General features: G+C 33.6%; 3 protein-coding genes across 3 annotated transcripts; 2 read left to right on the forward strand and 1 right to left on the reverse strand.

Moving 5' to 3' along the window:
- The first annotated feature begins 439 nt into the window (after window positions 1-439).
- Window positions 440-1,961, forward strand: LOC106719447 (lysozyme). The gene is made up of 3 exons (XM_014513787.2): window positions 440-633; window positions 1,296-1,454; window positions 1,781-1,961. Exons 1-3 carry the CDS (start codon window positions 498-500, stop codon window positions 1,918-1,920), a joined length of 435 nt encoding a protein of 144 aa, XP_014369273.2. The 5' UTR covers window positions 440-497; the 3' UTR covers window positions 1,921-1,961.
- Window positions 1,962-2,874: 913 nt separating this feature from the next.
- Window positions 2,875-4,654, reverse strand: LOC123721149 (lysozyme-like). Its single transcript, XM_045678761.1, has 3 exons — window positions 4,309-4,654; window positions 3,858-4,016; window positions 2,875-3,051 (listed from the first exon to the last, which is right to left on the reverse strand). Exons 1-3 carry the CDS (start codon window positions 4,442-4,444, stop codon window positions 2,924-2,926), a joined length of 423 nt encoding a protein of 140 aa, XP_045534717.1. The 5' UTR covers window positions 4,445-4,654; the 3' UTR covers window positions 2,875-2,923.
- A 2,614-nt stretch (window positions 4,655-7,268) lies between these two features.
- Window positions 7,269-20,736, forward strand: LOC106719467 (START domain-containing protein 10). The gene is made up of 6 exons (XM_045678731.1): window positions 7,269-7,450; window positions 15,302-15,449; window positions 18,510-18,642; window positions 19,506-19,622; window positions 19,863-20,013; window positions 20,248-20,736. The coding sequence occupies exons 1-6, from the start codon at window positions 7,280-7,282 to the stop codon at window positions 20,605-20,607; spliced, it is 1,080 nt and encodes a 359-aa protein (XP_045534687.1). The 5' UTR covers window positions 7,269-7,279; the 3' UTR covers window positions 20,608-20,736.
- Window positions 20,737-22,693: the final 1,957 nt, after the last annotated feature.

Raw genomic sequence — 22,693 nt, forward strand, 5'->3', positions numbered from 1 at the left:
CAACAATTATCAATTTTTCACACTTATCCTGTTGTCCGCCGAATATAAGTTTAAGTGTAATTTTCAATGACCAATCGTTGGCCAGGATTGTTGCGGAAGGCAGTAGCCGTAGACTGTCTCCTGTGTGGTCGCGGTATTACACCGCTCCAGCTATACTTTCTTCTAAAAATGTTATTGCGGGCTCTCTACTACTGTTAAAAATATAAAGAATGACAAATATGTGTCAATAAAAGTGACAAACAGAAGTACAAACCCCAGTCATATATTTTTTATCTTTCGATTTCGTAACGATGGTATCTAGCATCCCTTTGTTAATATTATATTGTTCACTATTGAGCACATTACAACATCAAGGGATTCCCTTGTTCCAGACTAAATTAATGCAATACTTGAGCTGAGCTCGATAATCGATAACACGAGGAGTATTTAATGACAGTTTTTTACACCTCCAAACATTCGTGCATCGTATTCAAAACAGTGCAGTCTTTACAATAATCATGTTTAACATGAAGTTTGTGGTAGTACTGTGTGGCATTGTAGTCTTCAGCCAATGCGAAGGCAAACAGCTTTCTAGGTGCGAACTGGTGCATCAGCTCAGGAAGAATGGATTCCCAGAGAACAAAATGAGAGACTGTAAGTAGACGTAGATATATATGTATAGCCTGGCCAGAAATTTTAAAACTCCCACCGTATTAGAGGTAAATATGCAACTAATTTTTTTGTGTAATAAAGAAGTCAATTGAAGCGCCCAGGTTACATTACTGTTTTAAATAGTCTGTCCAAAAATTTGTCATTGCGGTGTCCTTTGAAACTAAGTACATTTTATATCTTCTCGAACTTTCAATATTTTGGTAAACTAAAATAAATATTTCAAAAAACTTATTAGTATGAAAATTATGTAGACTCCATCTATTTAAATGTACCCAGTGTTTATGCATCCTCGATAAAAAAAATACTACTAAGGCCTTATTACTTTTCTAAAGGAAAGTAAACGATTACGAATTTGTTAATAAATGTATACTGATTCACGATTAATTCTTATCAGTCGTTGAGTCAGAGTTTTTATCATTATTAGCCAATACACGTTCTTCGATGTATGAAGGTCTTCATGAATCAATATAATAGTTATTTGTTGATATCCAGTGGTGTCCTTATCCAACACTATGGGAATTAATTTATTCTCCATCCCTTTGGAATCTTTTCTATTATCCTGCACCGTTCTATTTTAGTATTTTTAGACTTATATTCTATTCGTCTTTTAGCCATTAGTTGTGTCATATTACCTTCACTTGCAGGGGTATGTTTAGTAGAAAGTGAGAGTTCTCGACGCACAGACATCATAAGCAAACCGAACAGCGACGGCTCTCGGGACTACGGCCTATTCCAGATTAACGACAGATATTGGTGCAGTACTACTAATAAGCCAGGAAAGGACTGCAACGTTACCTGCAAACGTTAGTACTTCAATTAAGATTCAACCTTACCAAAACTTATTTGTAGTAATTCCTTTTCAATATTTTAACGGTGAATCCACTGCTGCTTAATTTTGCTTTCAATTTGTGAATCCTCAAGTTTATTTACCACTACAAGATAGTGGTAAATAAACCCCAGCCTAGTCTTCGGTTGACTCCAGGGTCTCCACCTGATCTACTTTGAGAATCACTGCTGTATCTCTAATAATGACTTAAATTTCTTAAATTTTTTGACATCTGATAAAATATGTTGTTCGGTTATTTTCTTCTTATTAGTTTTTGATTTACCATATATAATTTTATTTCAGAACTCGTGACTGACAATATTACGAAGGCTGCAACTTGTGCTAAGAAGATCTATCAGAGACATGGCTTCGACGCCTGGTACGGCTGGAAGAACAAGTGTCGTGGAAAGCCCCTGCCTGACATAAGCTCCTGCAAGAAATAAATGTTAACTCTTTGAATCATAAGAGCATTAAAAGTATATTTTAATATCATATTCCATGTAATATAATTTTTTTTATTAAAAAAATGTTTGTACCTTCGTGAATAAAGCTTAATATATATAAATCTCGTGTCACAATATTTGTCCTCAATGGACTCCTAAACCACTTAACCGATTATAATAAAATTCGCACACCATGTGCAGTTCGATCCAACTTGAGAGATAGGATAGTTTAAATCTCAAATTATAGTTGCAATTTTAATTTATTGCTAATTATTTGTCTGTTATTATTTGACAGTCACAATTATCTGATAACTCCAAATGATTCTAACAGATGTCGATACCTTTCGACTGGGTTGAGTAAGTAATCAATAGATGGCGCTGCTATGGTAAATCTACGAACGTGTCATATAAGCTTATTAACTGCGTGCGGACGGAGTCGCGGGCGACAGCTAGTAAATCTATATATATTAAAGAAAGTCGTGTTAGTTACACTTTTTATAATTCAAGAACGGAACTTGAATCGATTTGACTGAAAATTGGTGGGCAGGTAGCTTAGAACCAGGAAAAGGACATAGGATTTACCCTGTTTTCTATTTTTCATTCCGCGCGGACGGAGTCGCGGGTAAAAGCTAGTTAAGTATATGAATTTAGTATCGTTATATTCTGGTCGTGAATTGCTGTTGTTATCTTTTTAGTTGTGGTGTTAATGAACACTTACAGCAATCAAAGTAGCTTTAGAGATTTAAAACTCCAGTTTAGGAGCCTTTTAGTATGTGGGAAAGTTAAATAGCCGATAATAACCAAAGAGATGTCTGTCCTGAGGTCTTGTCCAATATCTTTCAATTTCTCATAAAGAAAAGGTAGTTTAGAAATTCAAAGAAAAAAAACAGCATTAAAAATCTTGAATTTTTATTAAATTATAATGAAAATTGATTGAAATAGGAAAAGGAAAGATATACGATGTATGATAATACAACTACAAGGACTACTCCCACTTCTACTTCTAGCAGGAGCTAATATCAGGCAAGGATCCCTGGCATTTGCTCCAACCATACCATGCGGTGAATCCGTGACGTTTGTACACCTTCTTGGCGCATTTGGCCGCTTTAGTGATGTCATCTGTAAGGAGATCTGAAACAAAATGTTTGTATAGCTACATATGATTGCATTTCCACACATATTCTTACGAACGAACGAACGGGGGAACGCTGCCAGTATCTTCGGAACCTTGCCTAAAGGGACACCTTTTAATGACATATTTTAGTTTTTATATTTAAATGTTAATATGTATGGAATTATGCTGCGCAGTGTTTTCTATATAACAATCATACTTTAATCTTACTAATATTATAAATGCGAATGTTTAGATGGATGAATGTTTGCTTGAAGATCTCCGGAACGACTCAACAGATCTCGATTAAATTTGGCATACATGTATTCTTAGAGGTCTGTCATTTAGTATACTTTGATGGAAGTGACCTAATAAAGTCCAACAGTAGTCTATTAGTTGATGATAATGGAAATTGATTTAAATAGTTTCAATATATACCTTTAGAAATGTGAGGATATCTCTATACTCCTCCAAACTCAAATTACCTTTGTTTTCTGATAGACTGATGAAACACGGAATAATCTAAAGCACAGATTTCCAAATTCTGGCTTCGTTGAACTACCTATTGCTTCAATTCTTTTTCAACTTTTGAACCATAAACTTGTTTCCCTCATTCGTAAATACATTGATATTAGTAAAAAAATTATTCCATTATAAGTATAGCTACACAATTATTCCATTATAACTACAGTCCTAATTAAAAAATGTAAACAAAGTCTCCGACCCTAAAATATATCGGGGGATTAAGGGAAAAAAAATACATTGATATTTAAGACCTGATGGACCATATAAGGAATAACTGATCCAACGAATGAATTCAACATACCAGCACAAGTTACATTACAGTCCTTCCCCGGGAGGTCACTCTTATTGCACCAAAATCTGTCGCTGAGCTGGAACAGACCATATTCGCGATAACCTGATCTGTTGGCTCTACTGATTAAATCCGTGCGACCGCCGCTGTGATTCTCGATCAGGCACACCCCTAAAACAATGAAGGTCTTATGTTTCTTAAATTAACCAAAGAGGTTTTGTTAAAATAGAAAAAAAGTGTTACTGGCAGGCTAAATATTTTTCTTGTGAAAAAGTGCTGGGAATTTTTTATAAAATCGTAGCAGTCATTTGTTTTTGTTAGCTATAATTAGATGTAATGTAACGAGTGTTTTAGTTTGATGTTGTATTAATATCTAGTTAACCGATACAAACATTAACATAAATTTATTTGAACTTAAGCAGATAATTTGAGCGGGTTAATAAAATATATTTTATTAACTTACATTGTCTCAACTTGTTTGCTGGAAACCGATGATTTCTCAACTGGCGCACAAGTTCACATCTGCTGAACTGACGAGCTTCACATACAAAAGATAGAGACAGTGTAAATATAAGAAAGAAACATACTTTGGATTTCATACTGAGGCTATTTAAGGTAAAAACAGATGATGTTATTGATTTTTATTTCTATGTTATTGTTAAACCACTTGGTGTTTGTTTGGTTGTTGTATTTCTTCTGATTTTATCTGGCAGAGACTCTTGTTTACGGCAGGCTTACACTGAGCTCTATATAAAATTTAACTGCGTTTTGTATCAATGGTCCACTATGACAGGCGTAAAAGGGGATTTTTGTTATCTGTTCAATGTTCGTTAATCGAATTGTTGCTATTTTGTTACGATTATGTTATTTTAAATTATGAATATAAGTAATGACATTAAAACAAATGTCATTGTTGATAATAAAAGTAATGCATTTTGTTATGGTACATGATAACATGACTATGTAAATATTTTGCTTTATTTTCACTAATTAAGTTCAAGTCACTTTAATTAATTGCAAGTCTATCACAGATATATAAGGAGTTTAGTTTTGGAACGAAGTTCCTTATCGCGCGTTGTGAAAGGGGGCTAGACGGAAAAAATTCTTACGAAAAGTTGTCACGACACTTTTTGCTATATCACCATGGCAACGACGTGACAATATATAACGAAAATTCATAGAAATAAAATGTACTTTTTGTGAAGACTTAAGTTTTTTATTAATAGAATAAACATTGGTTCCTTCACTAATTAATCGAAAGGAACTTCGTTCCATCCGGGTGTCCCTTGACACCTCTCAAGTTTTTGATTATTTTAATAATAAGATGGTAAAAAATAACACGAAACAGTAAATATAGTGATACTAGTTGATAATATTCCAGCCTAACTGTTTGACAGACTCATTGTTTTGGAAGGAAGTGGAAGTGTGGTAGGAAGAGGAAGCTACCTCTGCCTAGAGAATTGATAATGTAAAAAAGGTCTAAAAACTACTTTGAATACGACGATGTTAATGGTAGGTTCAGACCCAGCTTAGATTATCGGCTGGCGACACCTACGGTTATTGCTAAATACATTGTCAATGTATCACGGTGATTTAAGATGTTCAAAAGTCAGTTAAGTCACCACAATCTGCGCTTAAACTTTGCATGTTCGAGTAGTTCAAACTAAAACCACAAAATGTCTTCCTAACAGCACGAAAGCGAATAGTTTCTCTTGTGCAAGTTTGCCGTAAATATTTGTTAGGCGTTTTGCATCGCTAGCGTTAGATATTCTATGTGAAAATCTTCTAAGAAAATGATTATTCAAGATTCTGCAACATGTTATTTAACATCTAAATATATTATATCTTATGTGTTGGCGTTCCAACTACATACCTGACGGTAACATTATTTATCTAAAATATACAACATCGAAATTAAATATAAGTTAAGAGGAACTGGATAGCTATTCTGCCAAAAGAAATTTAAAAGGACCCGATCTTTAATATATTTGAGGATTAACCATCAAATTAAAAAAACCCTATTGCCAATGGTGAAATAATTCGTTGTAGTTTTACGTTTGTGAGTTTAAGTTTTTTTAATATCATACGGTGGCAAACAAGCAAGCGACCACCTGATTCGCTGAAATAGCGAAGCGACCGCTGCCCATAGACATCGTCGTGGTATTGCATCGGTCGAGCCGGCCAATTTGTGAACGAATGTTGTTGTTGCGGTGTAAAAACTTATTGACTATTTTGCTGCATCAAGTAAATAGTATATTCCATAGTAATATTGTATTATTTATCAAAAAGATGGAGTGGATGGCGTCTGTAATAAACTCGTCTGCTCCCTAACCTCATTCTCTGGCGATAGCTTGCGACATCAAAAGAATATGAATTGTATTAATTAAGTATGTGGGGCACAAATGCGTCCCCATTACATCATAGCTTGCAATCCTTTCATGCCCTATAAAAAATCTTTTATATAAGTGTAACACTCGGTAAAACAATACGTAGTTCTACAAAGTGGATAGGAAAGTATTTTATTATTATATTTAAATGAATTTTTCTTTACAGTAAATATTAAAGGTCCAAAATTAACTTATTTACTCATCTCAAATCCAGTAATGTAACATTACGGTGACTTTATGACGTAACTTATTTGATTCATATAAATATATTTGCTAGACTCATTCGTAGACAGGAAAAATGTACTACAAACGAACAAGTTCAATACATATAAGAAGAATATGTAGCTGAATTCTTTAATTCTATTTTTTTTTAAATAAAATTAAACACAATTTAAAGAATAAAAAACTTTTACAATTATTTTAAGTAGTGAATATTCTATTTTATATGATGTATATCTTGAGTTATATTTCTTAGCGATTAGTAATAACCACTCGAATCCGCAGGCACACCTGCGCCGTAGCAGTAGCCGTAGAGTTACTTAAGCCCACTTACTACGCTAACACTTTGTGCTTTTCAAAGCACATTCCGTCAAACACGTAACGTGCTCAAAATATTTGGTTCCGTATAGTTCTTTATATTACTTTTTTAATTTAAAGCGTACAAGGTAAACTCGAAACATACCACGAGTCTTAAAAGTGAATAACTCAAATTAATAATAAGCTTACTTTACTTACTAAATAAGTTAATTTATCATAAGAAATATGTGTCACTTATGGTATTAAATCATAATAAAACCATTACAGCTTTATTAAAATGGAGCAATTATTTTCGAGATGTCTGTATAAATATTTTTTCACAATTATTTTACGGAAACTTAATAAAACCTATTTTATAAAAATGTTAATTATTAAAGTAATAAATTATCCATTTCGTTTAACCGCGTAACCCAAAAACAAGATGGCGGTGGTAGTTCCCGCGCATGCGCTGAGCATCGACTGTTGGCGCGGTTGTGTGGCCCTGCAGTTGGTTGTGATGTCCGCGAGCGAATGGGAGGCGCGGGCTGGGCGCGGGGCGAAGCTCGCGTGGCTGACGACTCTGACTTCGAGACCCTGAAGCAGCTCCTCTCTTCCGAAGACGGCTGGAACCTGGAGTATGAACGAGATGGCGTCAAAGTATGGGCCGAGGATGCGGCCCATGGAGCGCTTCGCACCGTTAAGGTTAGCTTTTTCTATAACCTTTTTATAAGTGGCCAGTGTTGCCGCGTTTTGAATTTAAGTGAAGCATGTTTATAATTTTTATATTGCATAAACATATTATTATTATTATAATGTTTGTTTTAATTTATTTTCGCTAGAGTAGAGATTACTTACGAGTAGAGAAGAAACCGTGAGCTTGACTGTAAAAATTCTACGATTAATAAATTTGCTCAGCGATGTTACGTTTATCGTCTCTCGTTTTCGTTAATCGAACAAAACCATTAAATCTTCTTAAGACCGGAAACGCGATGAGATGTTCTACAGGTAGATTAATGAGAGTTTTAGTAATGCTGCGATAAAATGAGAATGAAAAAGAATTAAATGTGAAAATTGGAATGATTAATGATACTTTTAAGAGCAGATTTACAAAACTTGATTAGAATTTTTAGGTAATAAATAGTAGATATTTAATAAATATGGTAGTCACTTAAGACAATCGGAGCGCGTCAATTTAAACTAGGGCGGTGTGTTATGGTCTAATTTCACCTATATTTTCCACATAGCAAGTTTTGTAACTTTTCTATGCTAGAATTATAGAGAGTTAAGATTCGATCGTTTGTATGTTTGCATTGAATATGTTCCAAAACTATTGAACCGATTTGAAAAATTCTTTCACTGTTGGGAAGCTACATACATACAGCCCGGGTGACATAGGCTATATTTATAAGGAGGTAGTTGTCGCCCGCGACTCCACCCGCGACTCCGTCCGCGAAGAATTAAAAAAACCTTAATATACCTATGTGTTCTTCCAGGCATATTCTACATCTATGCCAAATTTCAGCGAGATCCATGCATTCAATTATTCGCATTTATAATATTAGTCACATTTATTTTTTAATCCCGCATGGACGAAGTTATGGGCAACTGCTAGTCTCTTATAATTATTAAACTAAGTTTACGCTAGTGCTTGTGTAATGTAGTTTAGTTACGTTTAAAATTTAAGTGAAAGAAGAAACGTGACTTGACTGCGTACACCGGCCTATAAAACGTGAGTTTAGTCGTTGTTTAATTAGTTTAGGGAATAAAAAATTTAGAACATACGTATTTTATTGACTACATAAAAAGAAGGGATTTTTGCTTAACGTTCGCAATTCGGTCATACCACTACTGACCGTGAGTAAATATTTGCTTTTCTCACGACGTTAAAGCAGTTTGTTTAGGTCCTAACCGCTTTAATACTCATAAGGGTCCGTTTGCATTCAGATTTCGGATGAAAGGGTGGACATAATACCTAATTCCATACGAGAATATTTTGTACGCTTCCTTTATTACTTTCTTCTATTTTATTTTAGGTATCTTTAATTTTAGGAAATGAAGTAAAATTCTGCAAAAGTCTAAACGTCACTGTGGATTATTCTTTTTGTTAAGTAACCTACAATCGTAATTTGATAACATAATTTTTTTAAATTTACTTCAATGTTTTTTACCTTTTTTTGGATGATATAAACCTATAAAAGCTTTTATAAGTAAGCAAAACCACAACTATTTGTCAAATTAGGTATTTATTCAAGTGAATGGTAAGGATTTATTTAATATCCGAAGGGATTTTTAAAACGAGCCAAGCATGAAAAGGGATGTCTTCAAATCCTAATTAATTTCGGGATTAGGTATGTAAATTTAATCCGAAAGGAGAAGGGAAGGATTTATTTCGACATTTTTCAATTAAATTTTTTGTTAGCATTTCATTCTTCTTTTCAAATTATTACAGCCATCAATCGAAGTTTTTGTCTTATACTGGTTTTATTAAAAGGAATTCTTAAAACATTGAAACGTTCTCGTCGTTCGTATCTGAGCGCAGCAAGCATTTGATATTTTTTGTAAGAGATGTAAGATAGGCCAAAAAAATAAGAGCTGCTGAATAAGAGCTTTAGGTATAAAAGGGGTGAATAAAATAGGAAAAAAGGCGAGATAGAATTAAAGTCTATCCTATTCTTTTTCTTTACTAGTACGATGAAGAGGAAAGAATTTTCTGTTTTTTTGCATTGACTAGGCACCGAAACTACTGATCCAATTCGTGAAATTCTTTGACTGTTGTGAAGCTACACTATCCCCGATTGACATAGGCTATATTTATAACTTGATTTTATTTTTAATTCCTCGCGGCCGAAATCGTGGGCAACTGCTAGTGGTTTATAAGACAGAGCGTAATAGAATTATAAAGCAATACGTTAAGTCGAAATTTTTAACTTTCAATATACTTTTTCGACTTACCCTATTCGAGAAATATCAGTTTCTAGCTGAGTGTAGATTAAAAGAAAAAAAATATGATTATGTTTCTAGGGTATATTAAAAGCGTATTCATTCAGTATTTATTCAGTACGAGAATATAAAATATAGGCTACATCAAGTAATTTTGCTGAGTAAACCGCTGTAAATGTAAAACCGCTGTAATTCAATTTTGCAATTGATTTCCAACCAGCGGGGGTCTATTAACTCCCCTGTTCTCGATTAATGTGCTCTTTTCGTTACTTATATTTTATTTATTACTAGCTGTCGCCCGCGACTCCGTCTGCGCTTAGTTAAAAAAACTAAATGGGGGGGGGGGTTTATCAAAAATAGATGTTGGCCGATTCTCAGACCTACTGAATATGCTCACAAAATTTCATGAGAATCGGTCAAGCCGTTTCGGAGGAGTACGGTGACGAAAACTGTGACACGAGAATTTTATATATTAGATATACGGATGTCCACGTAGCTCGTCTTTTGTAGAAATTGTTATTTGCTAAATGTTTCTAAAAATTATTAATTACTAAATGGAATAGAAGAATCTTGAATATCTCATAACATAGTTCAAGCTTGTCTAACAAAGAGTACGAGTACTTTGTAGTAGTAATTAAAACTAAAGTTTTGTTAAAATAAAACCTTAGTTGGTTGTTAAAAAATTGTAACGATATTTTTTACTTAAAATTTCCTCTGACTTAGGCGCTATTAGAATTGCAAAAGAAGCCGATGTTGAATTTATTTACGAGGACGGCCGAATGAATTTCACACGTGCGGTCTACATTACTTCTGCTACGTTGATTCCCTAATAAAGCTGGGAAGTGTAGCCGACTTATGAGTTTTGATCCTTATTTCTGGTCTCGTAACAGTCGTAAATTTACTGAGGGGTTTGATCAAAGTTTTATTACAATGTTATTTATTGATACTTGATAAATTCTGGTAAAATTAATTTTGAAATAGTTCTGAAAAAGTACTAAATAGTCTCTTTCTGTGCTTTCCCTTCTTTGGCGAATTGGGGCAGGCAACTCATCTGCAATTGCGGCTATGGACAGCGTTCGCTTCGCTATTTCGGCGACCACAGGTGGCCGAGAGTTCATTTGCCACCTATTAAGATAAAAAAGTATTGAACGTGTACGTCGAGTTTACACAGCCACACCAAGCTCTGCACTAGTGTTTTTCAACAGTGACCCATAGAGAGGTTGTTTGGTCTTAACGAGAGGGTCGCTAAGCTAAGATTTTTTCTTCATCCATTAAGCAGCTATAGCTGTCGTGAAAAGTTTGAGAAACACTGCTCTACAAAATTTTTGTAACTGCAATGCAACAAAAGTACATTTATTATTTGTAATTTACGTGATTACATGTCGTTCAATTCATGAATGTATGAAAGAGACGTATTCGATTTGAAAGATAAAAATGTTCAAAGGAAACAAACGAATGAATTTTCTTTGTAATAACGAATATTTTCTTTCCTTTCTAGTAAAACTCATCATGCTAAAAGACAGAATCGATAACAAATGGTGATATTGTTTTTGAATGACAAAAGTACTCGAAGAGTCCCTTGTCTATTGAAACCGCCCCTGTCGTTGTCGTAGAAATGCTGACTTCTGCGTTTTCAATCTTTTCTTTACGCATCCTAACAAAAGCATTATTGACGCGAGTTTTCATTCAGTTTCAGTCTTTCTTTAACATTAAGTGCTTCTTAATATATATAAAAGTATTTGGATAGTTATGTATTTTAAAATGGACTTTTTCAAAGGTTAAACAAAGATCAAATATAAAATAAATATATGCAAGGCATCTCTGCCGTTTTCTGACAAAGAATATATATTTGTGATTAATATAGCTATTATATTATCTATTTTAAATTCCTACAAATTGTTAATTAACTTTGCACAATGATTTGTGAGTCTCGCGTGAGTTTGACGCTACACATACATCACTTTTGAATTTGCGGTGGAAAATTTTAATTAAAACTAACTTAACACAATTTAATAGTCCACTAATGTTACGTGTTTTGTTATCGATTATGTGGAAACTTACTTTTAAAATATAAAGAACAATTATTTAACATAATATGTTGTCAACTTTAAAATGTGTTTTTTTAACTGGAAATTAAATTTTTATGAAGATTCGTTTTATTTAGTTAAATCTTAGATTACTAAAATAACCTATGAAGAGTACACAAAACCAGTACATGTACATGTTACTAAAATTCAATGTACTATAATTTTGTCAATATAAAAAAATGCAAGTGAAGATCTTTTTGTTAATGCGAACAAAGGGATAATTTTGTAAAAGTGTCACGTAGCATGAACTATAGAGATTGGACATATTTCATTTCGCAGACACCCAAACACCTTTTTATGGATTGCCGTTAAAATATAAGTTATTGACCATAACTGGTTTAATACTTATTTTATAGTGTCGTAACTTACTGTTATGATTTCACGGGATCTTTGAGAATTTTTATATAAAGCCAACAAATCAATTTAATGATAAAATTATTGTATAACGAAATTGCTTTCAACTAAAACAACTGCGAAAACCTTAATCCCTAAGACTACTAGCTCTACTAATACAACTTCTACTGCTACTTCTTCTAGTAATACTACTAATTGTCTTTCTGAACTACATCTTTTTTGTGTCATCAAGTGGTCGCTTGCGTGTTTACCACCTTCCAGAAATAGATTTATGTTTTACACAACGATCATTTTAGGTTGTCTGACGTGAAATATCTCACGTAAAGGAAAATTCACGTTAGTTCATGCAGTCTACAATGCTTCAATAAGAGAGACTGATATGTCTTTTTATCCAATACAAATGCAAGCTTATGGAGGTACCTCTTTAACCCAAGTTTCTAGCTTATGGAGGTCGTCCCTCGAGACCAGACAATGACACTCGTCTCTAGAACTTTCTAACTTATTCAGAGGATTGTTGGACATTAATGTAGGAACGGAACGTGTGACGGAAGTGAGCTATAATGTAGGTCCGTGAAGAGAATGGAAGTGAGAAGTTGTGTGTAGTGAAAAATTATAAAACTCTGTGGTAAAGAATTTTTTTTACAATAGTGAAAGATAAAAATTTACATATAAAACTTAACGACAAACAATTTGTTCACACAAAGTACCAATCTTTATAACAGCGTTTTACGATCACTACAACTGATTAAAGCTGATTGTTCTAAAGTATATATGAGTAGTTAGGTATTTTAAAATCAATATTATCATACAATTTGTTATCAAGTAGCCCTACTAAGCTCTAGTATGCAGTCGAGGACGTTTATTTCCTATCCATGAAAAACGAACTATATTCAAATGTGTACAAAAAATTTGTAGAAGTAAATTTCACTTACAGCTAAGTTGAAATGCTTTTAGTAACGAAACTTCAGCGCCTATTTTCAGTGGCTGTTTGTATATTACATTATAGTGTAGTGTGCGCTCTACGCCACGTTGGCTAATTTCAGAGTTCGCTCCGACGTGGCCACTGAGATAAATTTTAAATTAAAGCTTTTAAAAAGTTTGCGATGCTACTCTGTGTGGCAAAATTATTTCAATTTTAGAAAGCTTTCTGAAAGTTCTCTTTTTTGTGTATTAAATATTTTTGGTGATTTTTTTTGTTTTAAACAATTTGAAATTAAAAATGTATTTAAAATATTTATGGTTGTTTCAAAAATTTTTTCTTTTTTCATCAAAGCATTTTTTGGTGTAAGGATTTTCAGGTGTACCCCAGTGTTTCAAATCAGAATGTGCATGAACCTGGAAAGTCTTTACAGATTATAGCTATCAAATCGAAAAAGAAAATAGACAGAGCCGTTAAAACAGATATTGTATATTGAATAATTATTTCTGATCTGAATGTAGCGAGTTCAAAAAAACACGCGAATTTTTTTACAATATTTCTGTCATTTCAAACGATTTAATTTTCTTGATTTGAAAATAAATTCTTGATTTGTTATAACCACAGGTTTACCTGAAATGGTCGCTCTTCATTTTGACTGAATTGCTCAGTGTCAGTTTGTAAGAGCACTAGAAACTTGTCCGCTCCGTCGAGAGACAGCCGGCGCACACTTCACCCTCAAGTATCAAGTTTTAAGCTCAACTGTTTGACTAATTATTTCATCTCGCAGTTTCCTCCGTTTAGAAGTCGTTAATTTTTAAATTTGACGTTTTTATGGAAATTGTAAGATTGGTTCTTTCTATTTGATTTCACGAAATGGTCTTAATATGAAAAAATTTTGAAGTAAAAAGTATTTCATCGTATAGTTATTTACCCCATTAAAAGATGATTAATAAGAAAATAAACATACCCATAATTTAAGATAAAGACTAATACGAATTGTGGCAAATACGGGTTCAATTTATTCTAGTTAATGAGTTCCATTAGTAACAATGTTCTACCATTTTCTCATTTCCAACCAATGTAATATTATCCGCAGAAATTGTTCGGCTTGGTAAATTGCTCAAATTTATAACGTTAATGAATACGTTCTGTTTGAAATAGTTTTCTTTGACTTAATCGTATTTATAGAGATACTAGCTGTCGCTCGCGACTCCGTACACGCGGAATTAAAAAACATAATAAATATGTTCTACCAGACTATTCTATATCTGTGCCAAATTTCATCAAGATCCGTGAAGTCGTTCCGGAGATACCTCCTAATAAACATCCATCTAAACATTCGCTTTTATAATATAAGTAAGATTATCATTACTGTCAAATAGTTCTTTATTATACCACAGTTATTTCGACAATAAATCGAAATGGTTACAGAATTTACGTACTTATATATAACTAGGTATATCTATTCTAGATATCTATTTTTTTTTTGCTTCTTCGGAAAGTGTCAGAAGAAAATCATTTCAAAGAAATTTCGTTTAGAGGTAAATTTATTTTCACCTGTCGTATTGAATTTAAGATTTTTCAATTCCTTTGTCGTCTTAAATTATGGGACGGAGATTAGTGAATTATTGTTAACAGTATTCCTTTTGTCCTTCTTCTTCTCGACCTACTTTGATTACGTAAAACACATTATCTAGAATTTCAACCGTATAGTAATATCATATAACGAGAGAATAATTTTAGAAGTCGGGGCATTTCCTGGTGCTTTCCTGTACATACTATACCGCCTGGCACTCACTTGTACTGACATGTTCTCGTAGCTAACCATTATCTATATAGGTATATATAAAAGAAAGTCGTGTTAGTTACACTATTTATAACTCAAGAACGGCTGAATCGATTTGACTGAAAATTGGTGGGCAGGTAGCTCAGAACCAGGAAACGGACATAGGATAATTTTTAACCCGTTTTCTATTTTTTATTCCGCGCGGACGAAGTCGCGGGTAAAAGCTAGTTATAAAGTTTGAATAAAGCGTATCCACGAATGACCGACTCGAAAGGTTCAATACCACGAGCATACCGAATACACGCGCAAAGTTTAAATAATTTCACGTCTTGTTTGTCGAGTGTTTGTGTCGGACGGATAATTCTAGTCCTTTTTCCTTTCCCCCCTTACCTTAAGTAAGGTTGATTAGGAAAATCTAGTAATTCTTTTGTCCATTAAAGTTGTTCCAACTATTGGCGTATTTGCAGGTGGTGGCAGAGTTTGATGACGTGTCGCCAGACGCGCTGTACGATGTGCTGCATGATCCGGAGTACCGCTCCGTATGGGACACGCACATGCTGGCCGCTGAGGACGCGGGGCATATCAACGTTAACAACGACGTCGGATACTACGCTAGTAAGTACCTTTCCTTCACATGTTACGCGAGTGTCTAATTACTTCGAGCTAAAAGAGCATAGGAGTAGGATGTTAAAGGGTTGCTCGGTGCGTGACCACAGAAGCACATGTTATGGAAATAGGGTTGTTAAGTTACAATAGATGTAGATCCAAATAATAGCGATGAAAGAAAAGCGATGACTAGTCAAACACAAGTGGTAGCAACCCTACATTTAGAAGTCGCGCGTCATTAAATTTTTCTAGTCGTAACTATTTATATGTTTCAAATTAAGTCCTAGATTTTGTAAAAAAAAACTCGGCAAGCATATATAACTGGTTAATGAGTTTGGTTATTCCGATATATTGCCAGAAGAACACTTTTGATAAATTGCATGTTCAAAAATAATTATTTTAATAATATCTGCTAAATTTGCTCGGCATAAAATTAATAAGAAACTTACAGAATGATGCTAGTCTGCAAGGAGCGGCTTTTAATAACTAGTAAACTTTTTTAAAGCAACAACTTTTTAAATTTCCACCGACTCGGGACGTAAGAAGCAATCTTTCTACTTGGTTTATAGTTTTTATATCATAAAATGGCAAGACTAGAAATTTCTTAAATATTTTTTACACAACTTATTCAATCTTAACTTACATTACGTATAAATGTTTAAGATTTGATTATTTTTTAGGTCCAAATCAACTAAAATAGGTGTTAAAAGATTAACCCAATTATAGATAGAAAGATTTACTAGACCAATATAGTAGTTATTAAGTACGAGAGAGTTTCTTATCTGTTATAATGCCTTTTTAAAAAAAAGAAAGAAAAAAGTCATTATAGCTTTTTTATCATAAAAAAGTTTACCCCTAAGGTTTAATAAGGACACTTATTCAGAATGGAATGGCAAAGAAAAGCTGACACAGATTTGCATGTGCTATGAATTATGAATAGCTGTCGACTTCACGCTGCTGCCGCCCGCCCCGCGCCTGTACGTGTTATGACGCAACACCCTCGCAACAACCATAGGTTCCCACTACTGTAAAAAAACAGATTATCATTCCACTTATAGTATTTTAAAAAGATAAAACAGAGACAGGATTAGTAATTTAAAGGAATGTTTAAATTTTTGTTTTCTTTGTTATTGTTTTAGTACGACTTAGGGTCCATCAAGAAGCGAGCGTATATATTTCTTAAAGGCAGGCAAAGCATCTGCAATTCTCCTAGTATTGCGGATTTAAAACAGAAACATCCAGTTACAATACGATCATAATACAGTTACAAAAACTAACACTAATATAGTAATATTAATCAAGAAAGTAAATAAGGAAATAAAAATACAAAGAATAGCAAATAAGAAAATAAAAACAATTTTTCCTTTTGACCTACTTCAGTTGATTGGTTGGTAACGAAGTGCCGGCAGGATATTGGAAACTAAACAATGGGCCCTAATTGAATACAGACCCGGGGGAGTCCAATTTATTAGTATAAGATCAAAACCGGACCACTAAGAATTTTATCGACAGTATGACAAGTAATATGAGAGATCTTTACGAGTTATGTGTAATTTTGTTTGTAATATTAGGTATTTTACTTTATTTCATTATTTATTTTGTAAGTTATGGTATTATACATTATGAGGAAATTTAGATGTATGGATGCGTAGCTTTTGCCTTTTATTAGTGTCGTAGTCCTTTTAGAGTCTAATGGTTACATAACTTGACACTTAGTATATTTATTTCACTAAATCTATAAAAGAGACGGCTTTTTTTCTTAAAACAAGTATAGGTAGTTTGCTTTCAAAATCATGGATGTACTTTAAGTAAGTAATGAATCCATTTTAAACTGTTTTTTGCAACACCAGAATACGGCTATTAAATAAAAGTCAAATATCCTGCAAATTGAATAGATATTAGGAGCAATATCAATTCACAGTGGCCATTCTTTACATTTTTTACATCAACAATGGGGCATTGAATTTGGTCACGCTTGACGCCACTCAACGTCACAGCCAGTTTCATAGCACTTATCACTGGCCCGTTTTATCATTTTTGTTATGAAAACGTTTTTAAAATGGGAACGGGATTTTTACCGCAGGTCTCCATTGTCGTGAATAAACAAACTCAGATATTATAAATAGGCATAGAGAGGACATAAGGCTCACTTTCCGTCTGACAGTTTTTCAGTGGGCCAGTGGAAAAGTTAAGTTATGTCCGGTCTTTATATGTTTTAAATGTCTTTAATCGTAATGTTTGTATTAATACATACTGTCATACCTTTCACTCTCATTGATAAAAATAGAGACTGAAGTAATACAAGTGCTGAAGAGACCCACAGTTAAATAAATGTGGTTTAATTACTGTATTTTTTGTGTTGAAGTGCAGTTGAAAATAATGTATACCAGAAATTATTCTCTAACGTACTTAATTAACATCCTTTTTAGATATTTAAAATGTAATAATGAAAATCATAATGATATGTGTGTGCAAAATATTCAGCTTCTACAGAGAGAAGGTTTTTGTGATCTTCAACCTATCGAATATTAAACTAGAACTAAACTAACTAGATGAAAGTGAGCTAACGTATAGAATAAATAAAGGTCCACAAATTGAGTAAATATTTAGAGTCACTACAATCGAAATTCAGTTGCAATTACTACTTCAATAACAAGCGGTATGTATACCTGGGCTTTCCACAATTGTATGACTCATGGGGAAAACCCAACATGGTCCCTGTTATGTAATTTCTGGTTAATAATATTGTTACGAAGTGATATGGAGGGGCCACGCGTTTACTTGAACTTTTATTGATTACAAAGAACATCGCCCGTTCACAAGTACAGATATTGGATTTTGAATTTTTGCAATCCGTCAATCAACAAAGAATGGTTTAGTCAGTTAAACTGTAAAGACTATTTCATTGCCAAATTTTCAACCCTGTTTTCACTAGCGAGACAAGCCATGCGACTCTGTCCGCACGGGATACTATTGCTATGGCAGTCGCGTACATTTCTCTTAGAATATAAATCGCAATATAAGTCGCACACGGTGACGATAATGATTACACGATGTTCATTTTCACAGTGTCATGCCCGGCGCCGCTCAAGAACCGGGATTTCGTACTGCAGCGCTCCTGGCTCGACACCGGCCAAGAGAAGATGATCCTCAATCACTCCGTCTACCACAAAGACTACCCGCCGCGGAAAGGCTTCGTCAGGTAATTTAAGAAAACTAATAAACCTACTGAGTCCTGGATTCCATAGAAAAATATCAACCTTACCAATTTTCTAAATAAACTTCCAGTGATAAAGTTACAATTTGCCTTCTTTCAATTCTTCTTTAAGTACTTATTTTGTGGCTAATCTATTTCTGGCAATTCATACCTTAGACCCCCATATCACCTCTGTGATAGTCGCAATCGCGCCAGTTGTCTTGGATTGGAACATAAGTCAAGGTTCACAGAAATAGCAGCCGTAAGCGGCCAGAGTCACGGTGCTAACCGCGCTATAGGATAAATTGTCCCCATAGATGTTTAGTCGATAACCGTGTGTTGTACGCGACTGCCCTATCTGCCAATTTGCCGGTACTCCGGCGATTAGATAAGACAGCGTGTGCGTCACCGTGACGACCTTCTCGCTAGCTCGGCCCTTTCTCTAACAGATTGATTTATTACCAGCTAAGCTATTAGGGTTGAACACTAATAGATCGTGATAGGCGAAATTTGAAACAATGCGCGTTATGGATGGATGGATTTTTATATCTAGTGATGATATAAAAATGGAAGAGAAAGGGATGAGGCCCGAAGCTATTTATTATTGGGTTACATTTTCTCTTCCATAAAACTTCTTTTGCTTGATGTAACATTATTGAAATGTTACGTCCAATCTGCAATTTGGGCTGTTATTCTTTTAGTCTTCTCTAAGTACACATATAGAACATGCGTTAGTACTAAAAGGAGTCTTTAACCCAGAATCTTAGGAAAAGGCAAAAAGTATGACAAAAGAGAGAAGGTGGAAGTTAACAAAGTTTTCATCGAGTTAATTATTTCTAATATAAAACGTACGATATTTAATTTGGCAGAGCGGTGTCACTGTTGACTGGCTTCGTGGTGCGGTCGCGACAGGGCGCTGGCAGTTGGTTGGGCTACGTCTCCCGCTCAGACCCGCGCGGCGCGCTGCCAGCCTGGCTCGTCAACAGGTCAGTAGCCAGTAATCACCTAAACTAACTAAACTAAGGTTTAGTCTTTAGTCACAGTTTTTAATTTTACATTTTTTTTGGCCTTAGCTAGCAAAGGCACCAACAGTTTAATTTGCACAAATGAATAAGATGCCAGCGTTAGCTTATTCTTCAGACTAAATCTTAACCCATAACCCATCGTGGTACACCACTACCAACGTGATACGTGTACACGTAAGTTTATGGCCTTGTATATTGCAGGGTAACAGCTCAATTAGCACCTCGGCTAGTGCACCAGCTGCACGCGGCAGCGCGCCGGTACCCCGGCTGGAAGGCTCTCACAGACTCACCTTACTTCAAGCCCTGGAGGAATCCTGAACAAGTACCATCCTATAGAATCTCTATAGAAGATGTAAGTCACAATTTAATTTGTGTTCAACGAATTGATGAAATTCATTTCCCTATTTTCTGATATTTATTAATTTCGTTCAAACTGTTATTGCATAAATTGAGTTTCGACGGTTCTATGATTAATAAAGCTAAACGAAATTCACTACATTTATTCTTAGATTAATGTGAAAAGCTAGAAGAGGGTGCAATTTGTAAAATTAGTGCAGTTATAATAATTTAAACTTTTCCATTACAGTGCATTGACCCTGACGCACCTCCTCCTCCTTCTGAACCGAAACCAAATACATCAAAGGTAAAACTTGAAGTGCCACAACACAAAGAAGTAGAAAGCCACAGCATTGAAGACTTAGGAGACATATCATCAGAATTCAGCGTAGAAGTGGAAGAAGAATTTGATCATACCACAGATCCTACAAAAAAGAGAGGGAAATTTTATAAATTAGTGAAATCTATGAAAAATAGAAGGAAAAGTGTTCAAGTGGCGAAGAGCGCAGATAATTTACTTGACGGGAAACCTCCAGAAGAGAAACCAGAGAAGAAGAAGCCTTTTAAATTCCATCGCAGATTTAGTTTGAGTAGAGGACGTGAAGATTAAATAAATACTTACAAAATTGTAACCTTTATTAATTAATATGTAATAATATATATGGAAGTTAAAAACGATTACATTGTTACTGTTGTAGTTTATTATTGGACCCTAAATTTCACGGATTTATAAATATCCAGACAAGCAACTATGATCAAAATAATTTTGCAAGCGCAAATCGAATAAATTTATATTTTTAATTTTAATTGAAATCATGAATGACGTTTGTCAGAGAACTTTTTAGAGTGTTTTTTTTATTGTTATCGTCTTTAATTTTGCAGGTCAGTGAACCATAAAATAATTTTACACAGATAAATCAATTTCCTTAGTGTTTATTACGAAAATTGGTGAATCGCCGTACAAATTTAAATGAGATTGAAATCATGTAAAAAGTATAGGTAACTAAAGGTAAAATATAAGCCTTTAATTCTGTTATACTTAAGACGTTTTGATGTTAACAAGTAATATATATAGGTTCTTAAAAACTTAGGTAAGTTTTTAATAATCTTGGCTGTCTGCTAAATAAATTATTGAAATTACTATCATATTAGAAGAAATGTTGTGAAAATTGATTACAGAGATATATTTATTTTTCGAGGGAAGTGAACATTAAATTTGTTATAGCAACTAATTTGTAACAAGTTAAGTACTTAAAAAAATCAGCAGTCGAAGTATAAAAAGAAACCAGAAAACGCACACTTTTTCATTAAAATTAGGATTTATAAAAAACACGGAAATGTTTCGTATCTCTTTCGTCTAAATATTTCTTCAAGAATTTGATTGAGAAAATCACGCTTGTAACAAAACAGGCCCTGGAAAATCAAGCAACAACTAAAGTAAAACTTGTTTTAAAATATACAAAACACATTTAATGATCGAAGCTTCGTCTATACCAGTGATTGTCAAACTTATTTTCTTTCACCGCCCTCTTTGAAAATCAATTATATTTCAGAGCCCCCTAATTTTTATTCAGCCCTAAAACTTAAAAACCACAATTTCATTACTTTAATTAATTTCAATGCCCCCCATTTTTGGGCACCTTATCGCCTCCTCCAAGGTTTCATACGCCACCAAGGGGGCGTTATCGCCCATTTTGGGAAACACTAGTCTATACTTATATCATGAACAAAGATATGATTGCTGTTTGAATTGAATAGATTCCTAGAAACTATTTAACGGATTTGAAAAACTGTCATTTTTTGAAAGCTTCACTATCCTTGACATAGACTATATTTATTACTAGATTTTTTTTAAAAATTCCACTTGGACAAGGTCGCTGTTAATCCTAATTAAATATGTTATATATATTTATGACACAAATTATACAAATATGGCGATCACATTTATAAAAATAACTGGTTTACAAATTATGTAATAATCACGTTTTATGAGATTTTTGGCGGCCATGATGTTTTAAATTCCGCCTTTTTGTGTTAACAGATACCTATTGTGTAGGTTTTTTTTTGTAAAGCAGTTTAGATAAGTTTTTTATTTCAATCAAAACCATTTGCATTTCCATTACAATAACAAAAAAAGTTTTTGCAACGAAATCGATTTGTATAATCGTATTTTCAAAGTAGAGGAATAGTTTCTTATCACTAGAATTACGACTCGATAAATTCCTACAACATGTTGTTTTGTCAAACTTAATATTTTTTTTCCTATCCTTTAAGTTACCACGCGAAATTTTAACACGTTTCTGTTGCTTGCAAGGAATTAAGAATAGCGAAAGAACTACTACTGATTACTAATAGCCGTAGTACTCGTAGTACGATTTATTGGTATTCATTTTGTATATGTTTAATTTGTTTGTTTTTGATATCTTCTGCTACTACATATCATGTTGCATTTAAATTAAAATAAAAAAATGTAACGACAAACAGAAAAAAAATAAAAAGTTACAATTCAAATTTGATAAATGTCATTTATAATTAATTATAAAGCACATAATAAGGAAAAATTAAGACATTTGATATATTATTTAAATTGCCAGTTATCTAGTGAATTAAAATATTTTTAATTACAAAGATAAAGAGATTCAAATACTTACTATATATTACAGAGCTGTATTACGAGTTTTAATTTCCTTCAAATA

The sequence above is a fragment of the Papilio machaon genome, chromosome 7 (assembly GCF_912999745.1).
Source record: "Papilio machaon chromosome 7, ilPapMach1.1, whole genome shotgun sequence".
In the NCBI taxonomy this organism is placed as follows: domain Eukaryota; kingdom Metazoa; phylum Arthropoda; class Insecta; order Lepidoptera; family Papilionidae; genus Papilio; species Papilio machaon.